Source organism: Littorina saxatilis, linkage group LG7, assembly GCF_037325665.1.
Source record: "Littorina saxatilis isolate snail1 linkage group LG7, US_GU_Lsax_2.0, whole genome shotgun sequence".
Classification (NCBI taxonomy): domain Eukaryota; kingdom Metazoa; phylum Mollusca; class Gastropoda; order Littorinimorpha; family Littorinidae; genus Littorina; species Littorina saxatilis.
Genome location: NC_090251.1, coordinates 15167726 through 15181436, shown reverse-complemented (window position 1 = coordinate 15181436; position 13711 = coordinate 15167726). Strand labels below are relative to the sequence as shown.

Genomic DNA, 13711 nt, shown 5'->3' with positions numbered 1-13711 from the left:
CATATGTCGTGTGTCGTCGTCCGTTGTCGCGCCGATACCGTTTTGACTGTGTGTAAAACTCGGCAAATGTACATAATAAACCCCGACATCGGCCCGACGCAATGTTGCTGTCGATAAAAATATGCAGAGTTACGGGAGATAACAAATTGATGATCATTATTTTAACATTTGTTACGTCCCCTGTTCAAGCGTCGGTCCAGCAACGGCGTGACATTATGAGACTGACCATGCAAATGCGAAACTAAATTATTCATATTTGTTGACATTTTCACATAGGAGTAGGATAATTAATTGTAAGTTTTATTTGCATATTTGCAATCAAATACAGCATGAGCTCAAATCATGAGTTTTACATTTTAAAAATACGCCATCATTTACTTGAAATATTCAAATAGCTTTCCTTACGGTAAACAAGATTGAGTGTGAAAATGGCTGCTGCTTTCCCGCGTGAGCGAATTTTATTTGTTTTCTTAGTTCAAGTTAATATCGAAAGAAGAGACATTCTTGGGAATGTTGGATAGCACATTGATGATATGTTATCCGAGACGAATGTCGCCTCGGGATCTCAATCTGAGTGCTGGTCCCAGTGCCACGTGGTGGCGGTGAGAATAGTTGTGTAGCCAGTGAGTCAGGCTCTTGGCAATGACAATCAGATTCAGACGTCAACTCGAGGACAAAAACCGACGGATGGAGCGAGTAAGTGATTTCGGGTTTTTTGGCTCTCAATGTTAGTTTTGCTGTTACAGTGAGGGAGGGGGGGGGGAGTACATACTGCTGTATCTTATTCTGTATATGTAGATGTAGGTGTGTTTTGTCCTGTTACAGTGGGGGAGGGGGGTGTTGTACATACTGCTGTAAATATAGATGTAGGTGTGTTTTGTCTTGTTACAGTGGGGGGGGGGGGGTGTACATACTGCTGTAGATGTAGGTGTGTATTGTCCTGTTACAGGGGGGGGGGGGTAGTAACATACTTCTGTAGCTGTAGGGGGAGGGGGGTACATACTGCTGTAGCTGTTAGTGATTTTTGCACTGTTACACTGGGGGGGGGGGGGGGGGGTGGAGTACATACTGCTGAATCTGTAGCTGTAAGTGTGGTTTGCACTTTTACACTTGGGGGGGGGGGTGTACATACTGATGTATCTGTAGTTGTAGGTGTGACGTGTATTGCATTGTAACACTTGGGGGGGGGGGGTGTACATACTGATCTATCTGTAGCTGGTGGTGTGTTTTGCACTGTTACACACTTGGGCGGGGGGGGGGGGGGTGTACATACTAACTGCTGAATCTGTAGCTGTATGTGTGTTCTGCACAGTGACCCTGGGGGGGGGGGGGGGGGGGATGGGGTTGTACATACTGCTGAATCTGTAGCTGTAGGTGTGTTTTGTACTGTTACACTTGGGGGGGGGGGGGTGCATACTGACGTATATGCTTGGCGCTGGTGGACAATATTCACTTTTTTGGCCAAAAACACACTTTTTGGGCCAAAGACGTACATTATTGGCCAAAAAGTGTGTTTTTGGCCAAAAACATGTTTTGGCCAAAACTTTTAAGTGCAAAGTTTTGGCCAAAAAAATATTTGGCCAAATCTAAAACATTTGGCCAAATCTTCACTTTTTTGGCCAAATGTTTTAGATTTGGCCAAATATTTTTTTGGCCAAAACTTTTGCATTGAAAGTTTTGGCCAAAAAAATAGTTGGCGCTGATGGACAATATTCATTTTTTTGGCCAAAAACGCCAACGCCAGTTTTGGCCAAAAAATTATAGTTTTGGCCAAAAAAGTGAAAATTGTCCACCAGCGCCAAGCTGCTTGGCGCTGGTGGACAATATTCACTTTTTTGGCCAAAAACACACTTTTTTGGCCAAAAACGTACATTTTTGGCCAAAAAAGCAAAGTTTTGGCCAAAAAAGTATAGTTTTGGCCAAAAAGAGATTTGACCAAAAAAGTGAATATTGTCCACCAGCGCCAGCAAATACAAAAGATTTGGCCAAAAAAAGATTTGGCCAAACAAAAATGATTTGGCCAAAAAAGTGAAGATTTGGCCAAATCTTTTTTGTTTGGCCAAATCTTTTTTTGGCCAAATCTTTTTGTGGCAGAAGTTTGGCCAAATCTCCCGTTTTAGCTAACATAAACAGTTTTGGCCAAAACGTTTACATAGAAAGTTTTGGCCAAAAAAAAGTTATAGCCAAATCTATTTTATTTGGCCAAATGTGTGGGGTTTTTGGCCAAATCTTTGTCTTTTTTGGCCAAAACTGGCGGTTTTTGCCAAAAAAGTGAATATTGTCCACCAGCGCCAAGCATAGATGTAACTGTAGCTGTAGCTGTAGGTGTGTTATGTACTGTTACAGTAGGGGGGGGGGGGGGTTGAACATACTGCTGTTTTTGTAGCTGTAGGTGTGTTTTGCACACAGGGGGGGTGGGGGGGGGGGGATTGGGGTTGTATATACTGCTGTATCTGTAGCTCTAGGTGTGTTTTGCACTCTACACGAGGGAAGGGGGTGGAGTGTTGTATGTTTTGTACTGTTACAGTGGTGGCAGCGGGGGGAGGGGGGTGTACATAATTCTGAATCTGTAGCTGTAAATGAGTTTTGTACTGTTACAGTGGGGGCGGGGGGGGGGCTGGAGGTTGTACATATTAATGCTGTAGCTGTAGGTGTGTTTTGCACTGTTACACTGGGGGGGGGGGGGGGTTGTACACACTGCTGTATCTGTAGCAGTAGGTGCGATTTGTGCTGTTACAGTTGGGGGGGGGGGTACATACTGCTGTAGCTGTAGGTGTTTTTTGCACTGTTACACTTGGGTTGGGGGAGGGGGGGGGGTTGTACATACTGCTGAATCTGTAGCTGTAAGTGTGTTTTGCACTGTTACATTGGGGGGGGGGGGGTATACATACTGCTGTATCTGTAGCTGTAGGTGTGTTTTGTACTGTTACTAAGGGGGAGGGGGGTGTACATACGGCTGTAGCTGTAAGTAATTTTTGCACTATTACACTTGGGGGGGTTGTACATACTGCTGAATCTGTTGCTGTAGGTGTGTCTTATACTGTAATACTGAGGGGGGGGGGGGGGGTTGTACATACGGCTGTATCTGTAGCTACAGGTGTGTTTTGTACTGTTACAGTGAGGGCGGGTGGGGGGGGTCTACATACTGCTGTATCTGTAGCTGGTGTTGTGTTTTGCACTGTTACACTGGGGGGGGGGGGGGGGAGGGGGTTGTACATACTGCTGTATCTGTATCTGTAGGTTTGTTTTCCACTGTAACACTGGGGGGAGGGGGGTTGTACTGCTGTAGCTGTAGCTTTAAGTGAATTTTGCACTGTTACACTTGGGGGGCGGGGGGGGGGATACATACTGCTGTAGCTGCACCCAGCCAGCAAGACATTAGCGGCCGATAATCGGCCGAACACCCTTCAAAAAGTCGGGCCGGTGATGTCAAAAGATACGACGCGGGTGTTGGCCCGACTAACTTTTGCAAAGAGGCAAAGAGGCGGCCGACAGGCGGCCGAACACCTGTACTATGGCGGCACGCATCCGGTCCGATGTTAATCGGCCCGATGGCTTGTTGGACTTGCGGGCCGACATCGTCCCGATGTCTTCCCGCTGAAATCGATATCTTCCCAATGTCGGCATAAGGTGTCGGGCCGCAGGTCCAACAAGTCATCGGGCCGATTAACATCGGACCGGATGCGTGCCGCCATAGTACAGGTGTTCGGCCGCCTGTCGGCCGCCTCGTTGCCTCTTTGCAAAAGTTAGTCGGGCCAACACCCGCGTCGTATGTTTTGACGTCACCGGCCCGACTTTTTGAAGGGTGTTCGGCCGATTATCGGCCGCTAATGTCTTGCTGGCTGGGCAACTGGTTTGCAAAAAGTATGTTCAAAATACTTCAGTTGACAGTGTTGTTTTTAAAAAAAAATACTATCTTCTTCTTCACGATCGCTCAGACAGGGACTCCGGAACTCTGATGAAGTTTGCAGTACAGCGAAGACTCCACAGGGTGCCAAAGATCTTCTCCTGAACTGGTGTGTCCGCCGGCCATGTTTCTGCTCGTAGTTTCTGGTGGATTGGACAGTGCTGGAGGAGGTGTTCCACTTTATAATTACTATACAATTTCAGCAGACTCGACATAGCAAATGTAAGCTTAGGTAAATGAAAACAAGTCGCGTAAGGCGAAAATACAATATTTAGTCAAGTAGCTGTCGAACTCACAGAATGAAACTGAACGCAATGCAACGCAGCAAGACCGTATACTCGTGGTCCACCGCTCACGGCATAGGCAGTGAAATTGACAAGAAGAGCGGGGTAGTGGTTACGCTATGCTGCATAGCACGCTTTTCTGTACCTCTCTTCGTTTTAACTTTCTGAGCGTGTTTTTAATCCAAACATATCATATCTATATATTTTTGGAATCAGGAACCGACAAGGAATAAGATGAAAGTGTTTTTAAATTGATTTCGAAAAAAAAATTTGATAATAATTTTTATATATTTAATTTTCAGAGCTTGTTTTTAATCCGAATATAACATATTTATATGTTTTTGGAATCAGCAAATGATGGAGAATAAGATAAACGTAAATTTGGATCGTTTTATAATTTTTATTTTTTTTTACAATTTTCAGATTTTTAATGACCAAAGTCATTAATTAATTTTTAAGCCACCAAGCTGAAATGCAATACCGAACCCCGGGCTTCGTCGAAGAGTACTTGACCAAAATTTCAACCAATTTGGTTGAAAAATGAGGGCGTGACAGTGCCGCCTCAACTTTCACGAAAAGCCGGATATGACGTCATCAAAGACATTTATCAAAAAAATGAAAAAAACGTATCGGGATTTCATACCCAGGAACTCTCATGTCAAATTTCATAAAGATCGGTCCAGTAGTTTAGTCTGAATCGCTCTACACACACACACACACACACACACGCACACACACACACACATACGCACATACACCACGACCCTCGTTTCGATTCCCCCTCGATGTTAAAATATTTAGTCAAAACTTGACTAAATATAAAAAAGAAGTTTTTACTAGTAATCAGTTTCGCGATATTTTACATAAAAACGCTTTCATTCGATCTTACATCAGCCTACCTTGTCATTGAACAAGATGTAGTGGATCAAAGCCGGCTCAGTATAAGGAGTCTGGCCCCCCCCCCCCCCCCACTCCCCCCCCCCCCCACTCCCCCCCCCCCCCATCCCGCCACTTCCTCCCCCGTCCCTTAGCCGGGTTTATTTTATTTATCTTCAAGTTTTGTTTCTACCTTACCTAGGTTTTTTCTGTCCAGACCGGCAGCCCGCGCCACCCGGTAAGAAAGAGAAATTATACATAATAAAAGAAATTAAATAATAAGAATGCAGTGCTTGTTTTACAAAAAATTTTTTTAATTGTTTGTTTAATTTTGTTTTTGTTTTTACTGCTCTGCTCAGCCTCACTGAAATAAGTGCCATCGGTCGTGAACCAGTTTGACGGCTCCGAGAGAGAGGGAGAGAGAGAGAGAGGGAGGGAGAGAGAGGGGAATGGAGACCGAGAGAGAGAGAGAGAGAGAGAGAGAGAGAGAGAGAGAGAGAGAGAGAGAGAGAGAGAGAGAGAGAGAGAGAGAGAGAGAGAGAGACTTGACGGTACCCCTGAGCGATCGCGATCACAAATTTAGCGGAAGCGGATACGTGTTTTGACGCGCATGCGCTTAACTTCCTTTCTCTTAGGTCCCTTGCCCTGACGAAGTGGTGCAACTCTTTGGTCGTGCTATTATCAGCTCATCCAACACCTCATCCGTCTTCTAAAGAACTGTCAAAATGCCCCCCAAGTTCGATCCAAATGCGGTCTTCACAGGTAGATTCATATTTTTGGTTGATTTCATCCTGATCTCTGGTGGGACAGGTTGAAGCGAAGCCACGATGCAGCGTGGAAGGTGGGAGTTTGGAGATAGACGTCTTCTGTGATTGTGAATTTTGTAAACGTTTCATGCTTCAATAGCCGTTTGTGTTAAGCAGCGATGTATCATTGTCATTTAAAGACTTTTAGACTGCGACTTGAAGGAATGTGTCTTGTTTGCAATACATACGCTCCACCTATCTCAGACTCGAGTCTCTCTCTCTCTTTCACACACAGACACAAACTGACTGACACACGCACATTTACACATTATCATTATGTTGTGATGAAGTATACTTTAGTGGTTTAGTACCGAAAATCTCGATGTGTGTACGAACCTATCTGTTGATTAGCTGCTGGGGTTTGGTGATCAAGCTACATGAGACCAGAGGGTACCAATCACAAAATCGGTAAATGCCTTCTAATAGCCATAATTTGTTTGTTGTCCTGCAGTATCTTTTTCTTTGCAGATGTTTTAATCCAGCTATAAGTAGTGAAACTTCAATACAAAGTAAGATTAGTGAAGCTGAGCTGTCAAGGTTTTATTCTCCATTGAGCTGTGAACAGTTAGTAAAAAGGGGGGTTCCATAACTTCCAATGTAGTGTGAAACAAGTATACAGTTTTTGTTTTGTGTGCTCAGTCTACTGCAGAGCTGTAGGAGGAGAAGTTCCAGCCACTTCCTCTTTGGCCCCCAAGATTGGTCCTCTGGGTTTGGTAAGTATTGTCAAGTACTAGTAGATATAGGGGCGATGGATTGTACAGACATGGGAATTGTCCGCCGAAAGTCAAATTTCCGCAGAATTTTTTATTCCGCCCAAAAAATAAATGGGGGAGACAAAAATGGTTCTGGAAACTGAATTTAATGGCAAACTTCGAGCTGAGATGACACCAAATTGCACAATTTAGGTTCTTAGGAGAATTTTTTTCCGGAGGAGCATGCACCCGGACCCCCCAAGTAAGGCCAGGCGCATCGCGCCGTCGACTTTGATATTACTCGCACATTTTCAGCCTTTTTTCAATTACCATGCCTGAATGTAGTCGGGGGTGTACCATTGGCGGGCGGGTGTTGAGGTACCATGAGGATGCCAACTCTTGATTAGAATTTAGACTAATAACTTTGGGCGGAAGGTTGGGGTGCCGCCCCTTGGGCTGAGGAGTTCTGTGAAATAATGGCCGTCACATTTCATTTTGTATGCCATTTCCATGCTGGTGATAGAAAGTCTATGTGGTGTAGGTCGGTCTTACAAAAGATTAATTTTGATGTCATGATTTTTAGTCAAGCAGTATGTAAGAAATGTTAAGTCCTTTGTACTGGAAATTTGCATTCTCCCAGTAAGGTAATATATTGTACTACGAAGCCCCTGGAGCAATTGTTTGATTAGGGCTTTTGTGAACAAGAAACAATTAACTAGTGGCTCTATCCCATCTACCCCCCTTTCCCCGTCCCGATATAACCTTCGTGGTTGAAAACGACGTTAAACACCAAATAAAGAAAGAAAGAAAGATGTCATGATTATTTTACAGATATGTGATTGTAAATGAGATATTCAGTTAAGTTCTTTTGTTGATGACACTGTTGACTTTTTTTAAAAAGATGTTTGCCTTGAAAGTGTTCACTCTTAACAAGATACTTTCTTTTTAACAGTCCCCCAAGAAGATTGGAGATGACATCGCCAAGACGACGAGCGACTGGAAGGGTCTGAAGATCACAGTGAAGCTGGTGGTGCAGAACCGTCAGGCTCGTGTGGAAGTGGTCCCCAGTGCCGCCTCCCTCATCATCAAGGCTCTCAAGGAACCCCCACGTGACCGCAAGAAGGTCAAGAATGGTACATGTTGCTTATTGGATTCACAAATCACTAGAACTAGAAGACGGTCTCTTCCTCCGTGAATTGAAATCGGAAAAGGCACCATTTTGGCAATTTTCTATATGGATTGCTGGAAGGTCAAGAATGATTTGTGTTGCTTGTTTGATTCACAAATGATTCACTAGAACTAGATAGTGTCTTCCTGCATGAATTAGTACAGTGGAAGCAGGTAAATTTACAGAGGTTGTGTACCCCCCGCGGGTTAGGGGGAGTCCCATATTGGTTGGGACGAGAAAGAATTTACCCGATGCTCCCCAGCATGTCGTAAGAGGCGACTAACGGATTCTGTTTCTCCTTTTACCCTTGTTAAGTGTTTCTTGTATAGAATATAGTCAATTTTTGTAAAAGATTTTAGTCAAGTATGTAAGAAATGTTGGGTCCTTTGTGCTGGAAACTTGCATTCTCCCAGTAAGGTACTACGTTGCAAGCCCCTGGAGCAATTTTTTGATTAGTGCTTTTGTGAACAAGAAACAATTGACAAGTGGCTCTATCCCATCTCCCCCGTCGCGATATAACCTTGAATGGTTGAAAACGACGTTAAACACCAAATAAACAAAATACAGAGGTTATGTACAAACGTCTCAAAAAGCAAGGTCTTTTAAGAGTGGGTCCACTGTATTGCAAGAAGAGCACAACGGGCACATTTTCTCTATAGATTGCTATGAAATCAAGAATGATACATATTGGTTGATTGACTCAGAATCATCTAAAGAATTTCTCTTGGCGCAGTAATCGGGTATTTGAATTGTAGAAAGTGCCATGTTTTTGTTGTTGATTACAAAATCATTGGGTCATGGTTAGATTTTGAAGGATGGATTCAGTGTAAGGACAAACATTACATGTGGCTAATTCGGGAGTTTGTCAGCTTTTAACAGTTGGTCAGTCAGTACAACGGCAGAGGATGTGTTGGCTTATGTCAAAAACTTTATTTGGAGTTTTCAAGGCTGCCATTTCTATAACTAAAGCAATATATAATTATCGTGGTGGTTGTACATAACTGCCAGGTTGACGAGTGTTGCAACATTGACTCGGGGGTTGAACCAATGACAAGGGAAGCGTCTTGACTCTTGTCTAACAATGCCTGGGACAATTAAAATCTTGCAATTCCGTGATATTACCTGTGACCTGGTTCATTACTTCAGTCCTCTCATCCCTCCACTGTTGTATCTGCTGGTTGTGTTTTCTGAAATTTTATCATGCAAAAATGTCCTGAAACAATTTCAGGACAGTGTTTCACTGTAGAATTCCCGTCAACAGGAAGATACAAGTGTGTATTGCAAAGCATGAATTGAAATTGGAAAATGTGCACAATTGGTAATTTTCCCTATAGATTGCGAGATGGTTAAGAATTGTATGTATTGGTTGATCAATTGATTCCGAGGCTAGTGGAAAGAAATTCTCTTCCTGCAGTAAACGGGTATTCGAATTGGACAATGTGCCATGGTTTTGTTGATTTTCAGATCATTGGGTCATGTTTAGAAATAGTAGGATGTCATTTCTATAACTAACGCAACATATAATTATCGTGGTAGTTGTACATAACTGCCAGGTTGACGAGTGTTGCAACATTGACTCGGGGGTTGAAACAACGGCAAGAGAAGCATCTTGACTCTCGTCTAACAACGCCTGGGACACTTGAAATTCTACAATGCAGTAAACTGTGACCTGGTTCATTACTTTAGCCCTCATCTTTCCACTGCCGTATCTGCTGCCTTCATCTTATGCAGGGAGCGAAGTGACAGTTTGCGTTCGGCTTCATATATGTGCCTGTGACATACTTCCATGATAAATGGAATGAATATCTTTCCCAAACAGGTATGATGCATGGTGAGCAGTTGCATCGTTGCTATTTACACACAGAAAGTGATGGCTGAAACACGGATGAATCAAGTGACATGTTTTTTCTTCTGTTTTTAGTGAAGCACAGTGGAAACCTGGTGCTTGATGACATCATCAAGATTGCTCGCACCATGCGTCCTCGCAGTATGTCCAGATCTCTGACTGGCACCGTCAAGGAAATTCTTGGTAAGGTCCTATTTGAAGTTGTTTTTTTAATGCTCTTGTTTGCTTTCTCATGGTTGTTTGCTTTTTGAGTCACTTGAGAAAAAGTGACTCTATGTAATCGGTCAGTGTTAGTCTGTCCGGCCGGCCGTCCGTAGACACCACCTTAACGTTGGACTTTTCTCGGAAACTATCAAAGCGATCCGGCTCATATTTTGTTTAGTCGTGACCTCCAATGACCTCTACACTTTAACGATGGTTTCGTTGACCTTTGACCTTTTTCAAGGTCACAGGTCAGCGTCAAAGGAAAAATTAGACATTTTATATCTTTGACAAAGTTCATCGGATGTGATTGAAACTTTGTAGGATTATTCTTTACATCAAAGTATTTACATCTGTAGCCTTTTACGAACGTTATCAGAAAAACAAGGGAGATAACTAGCCTTTTCTGTTCGGCAACACACAACTTAACGTTGGGCTTTTCTCGGAAACTATAAAAGTGACCGGGCTCAAATTTTATGTGAACGTGACTCCCAGTGACCTCTACACTTTGACGTCGGCTTTGGTGACCTTTGACCTTTTTCAAGGTCACAGGTATGTCTTGAAGGGAAAAAATTGAAATATCATATCTCTGAAACTATTCATCGGATTTGATTCAAACTTTATAGGATTATTCTTTACATCAAATTATTTACATCTGTATTGTGTTGTGAATAGCAATTTCTTCCTGTCCATCTGATGCCTCATATAATATTCAGAACTGCGAAAGTGACTCGATCGAGCGTTTGCTCTTCTTGTTTCATTTGTTTCACTTGGAAGTCGTGTCAATAATGGTTTACCTGATTATCTAGCAATCTCCGTAAAGAATCCATTCAAACATTCCTGTCGGTATACTGTTCAGACCGACTAATTTAACGTTTTGAAAGCGAGAAATGGATTTTGTCTCCATCTTTAGAACATATCGCAAGCAATTGTTAACCTGCTAATACCAAGTATCAAAGTAGTTAGCGCGGTCCTGATGCACTTTCACATGTGCCCCCAGTACAGGTATGCACTTGAATCTACAATAGAGGTCAAATGTTTGGGTGCTATTACTTTGCAGCAAGCCGTACTTGAGTAAACTGCATGTCAGATATGAAAATGTTGAAAAAATTCTTTCACATCTGTTGAATAGAAAATTATATTTTAGAAGCAGGTTTAAAGGATGTAGTGAGTGGTTTGGTTCTTGGGAATATTTGTTGTTTGTCATCATTTTCACGAGTTTTCATTCACAAACATCTGGGAAATAAATCTCATGATCCCCATGCAATAACTCGAGGTGGTGAATGGGTTTGAGCTTTCAGGTGAAACGTGGAATGTCAAAGTAAAAGCCAATCAGGCTGATCGTTTGATGTGTGGAACCATCGCGGCTTTGGATTTGTGTTTCCGATGACAACGATTGTAAGCATTCACTCTCAAAGACCCAATCAATGTTGATAATTACCGCGGCGACTCATGGTCAATTTGCAACTTATCTCTGTAATCGCAAAATCCACAACGAAAAGTCAAACACTTAAAAGAAAAGAAATATGCTCAACACTTACTGAACTCACAGGTATGATCGCAGCTCTGTACATTTTCAGACTGGAAGAAAAGCGTCAACAAGCTACGTTTGACGTCACATACAAGTTTGACGTGTTATCTCGTGCTACTGTGACGATGCTTTGTGGCCCGGAGTTGGATTCTAAAAATTCGTCTCCCTGTGGGTTATTGTGCATTTTGTTGCACAACCAAAATGATGACAAAAACGATGTTTGGTGGCTTGTTGTCAGACCAGCATTTTGTTGTTGGTCCTCGGGGAGCATATCGCCTTTTGTCTCATATGATGAAACAAAAGACGATATGGTCCCCTTGGACCAACAAAAAAGCTGGTCTGTCAACAAGCCACCAAACATCTTATAATGTTTGCATGTTAACGTTTTCATTAAATTCATTTCCTCCATGATTTGTACAGGTACTGCTCAGTCTGTTGGCTGCACTATCGACAAGGCCAACCCCCACACTGTCATTGAGAAAATCGATGCTGGGGAAATCGAAATCCCAGAGGTAGGTTCAAATTTACTTTGTGTTTGTTGAATAGTTTTCGCTGATTTCAGTTTAAGTAAGGGGCGGTGGTGGTTTCATAACATTGGCCGTCCCAGATGATTCATCAAAACAGAACATGCCTAGCAAATTGTAGGCAAGAATGAGAATCCCGAATTACTTGGCAGTTGAACGGTTCTATTAAAACTTTATTGATGTGCCACACAAATTGAGTGTAATCAGACTGTCAGGCAAGGGAATCTTCTGCCTTTTGGCGGAAATCCGCCTTTTTGATGAGCCCCAGTGTCATTTCTGAGATTGGTGTAAATCCGTTGAGAAAATTGGGGGGGGGTTTACGGTACTTTCATCCGCGTGACAGCTTCCATCGACGATATGTTATTCTCAATTGGCGTATTCTTATTTGGACTAAATGTTGCTAGTACGAAATTTGCCGAGTAGAACCCGAGGATGATAATGCTGTCCGAAACAGCCGAGAAAGTGGTTTTATGCTTGTTCCGGAATTTGCCGAAGATTTCCGAGCGCTTTCTTTGTTTTTACGGATTGTGCAGTTTTTGGTCACCATGCATCGACGAATTACGAAAAGCGAAAAGGCCCTTGCAGCCAAAATCGACTCCAAGTGTGAAAAACAAATGGAATTTTGGTTGGCTTGATGAGTGAGTGAAGACTTCGATCTTGTTGACGAAAGGCAAAGTAAAAAAACTTTTTGATTCTGTAGGCTAAAGCCACAGAATGAATATGTTGTGTGTGTAAGGGACAGTGCCAGAGACTTGGATTCTGAAGGCTGATGCCACAGGCTGAATATTTTGTGTGTAGGGTTCAGTGTAAGCCAGCGCCAGAGAGACAGTCTTATTATTTTAATAACACTATCACAGTGTGAAGCTTTCCTTGTGGAGCCCATGAAAATCTTGGAGTTAGAGGGATTCAATACCTTTATGTTCATGAATACATTCATCAGTGATCATCAATCCAATGAACTATTCACTAAAAGAACCAGTCCGTTTTGAACTGTCTGGTTGGTGTACACATGTAAATAGGCCTAGTGAAATTGAACACTTTATCTGTACATATTTATTATGATATAATATGCGTGTGGAAGGAGTGAAGTTTGGATGTATACACCATAACAAAATCCTGTGCTTTGCATTTGGTAAATAAACTTTGACTTTGACTATTCTGAGGTAACCTTTTTTGGGTAGATAGTTTCTGAATGTTAATTGTTCTGAAAGTATGGTTTAGTGACACCAAGGAGATTGTTACTTCATGCAGATAAAGAGTTGGTGAGTCATTGTGTAAATTGGATTAAAGTTTGAACACATTGGTGAGAAATTACTGCAGCTTCAAGTGCACTGTTTTGTAAAGTTATGGTGTCTCCTGGTGCACGATTTAGGTGTGGAAAATGCCAAAAACATCCCCTGGCAGGGGCCTATGGCGGCCCCCACACCATTTTCCTCCTTTGTGATGATTTCATTTTCCCATATCTGAGCTGTGGAGTTTGGTATCAAACAGGAGAGGTTTTTTCACTGGAGAATCTGAAGGCCAAGTCATCATGACATTTGGTTGAGGTGGAAGAGGGCAATATGCTCATGTCCGGTTGATTTGAGTATATCCACCTTGAATTCACACTATTACTTGCATGTGTTTGCAGAAGATGTGTGGGTTGGGGTCTTTGTTTTGTGTGATGGATTGCTCTCAGTGTATTTTATTTTTTGTTGCAGGAATGAGCTGTGTGGTTCAATGGGAAAATAAAAAAGTGCAAATAAAAAATAAATTAAAAAAAAGTAAAAATCAATTATCCGTATCCTTGTCTTGTATTGGTCTGGTGTGGTTGTCCTTGGTGAACTCTTTCTTGTGAATCTGGAGTGATTCTTTCTTTGACTGTCTTCACTTTCAA

The 13711-nt window shown here is 42.5% G+C and overlaps 1 protein-coding gene across 1 annotated transcript; it reads left to right on the top strand.

Moving 5' to 3' along the window:
- The first annotated feature begins 5670 nt into the window (after positions 1-5670).
- On the top strand, positions 5671-13609 carry LOC138970777 (large ribosomal subunit protein uL11-like). Its single transcript, XM_070343304.1, has 6 exons — positions 5671-5829; positions 6513-6586; positions 7518-7698; positions 9655-9762; positions 11732-11823; positions 13536-13609. Exons 1-6 carry the CDS (start codon positions 5793-5795, stop codon positions 13539-13541), a joined length of 498 nt encoding a protein of 165 aa, XP_070199405.1. The 5' UTR covers positions 5671-5792; the 3' UTR covers positions 13542-13609.
- The last annotated feature ends 102 nt before the right edge of the window (positions 13610-13711 follow it).

Coding starts and splice junctions, on each gene's coding strand:
- LOC138970777 (XM_070343304.1), top strand. CDS start 5,793: ATGCCCCCCAAGTTCGATCCAAATGCGGTCTTCACAG. Junction 6,587..7,517: donor AGATTGGTCCTCTGGGTTTG/GTAAGTATTGTC, acceptor TCTTTTTAACAG/TCCCCCAAGAAGATTGGAGA. Junction 9,763..11,731: donor CACCGTCAAGGAAATTCTTG/GTAAGGTCCTAT, acceptor TGATTTGTACAG/GTACTGCTCAGTCTGTTGGC.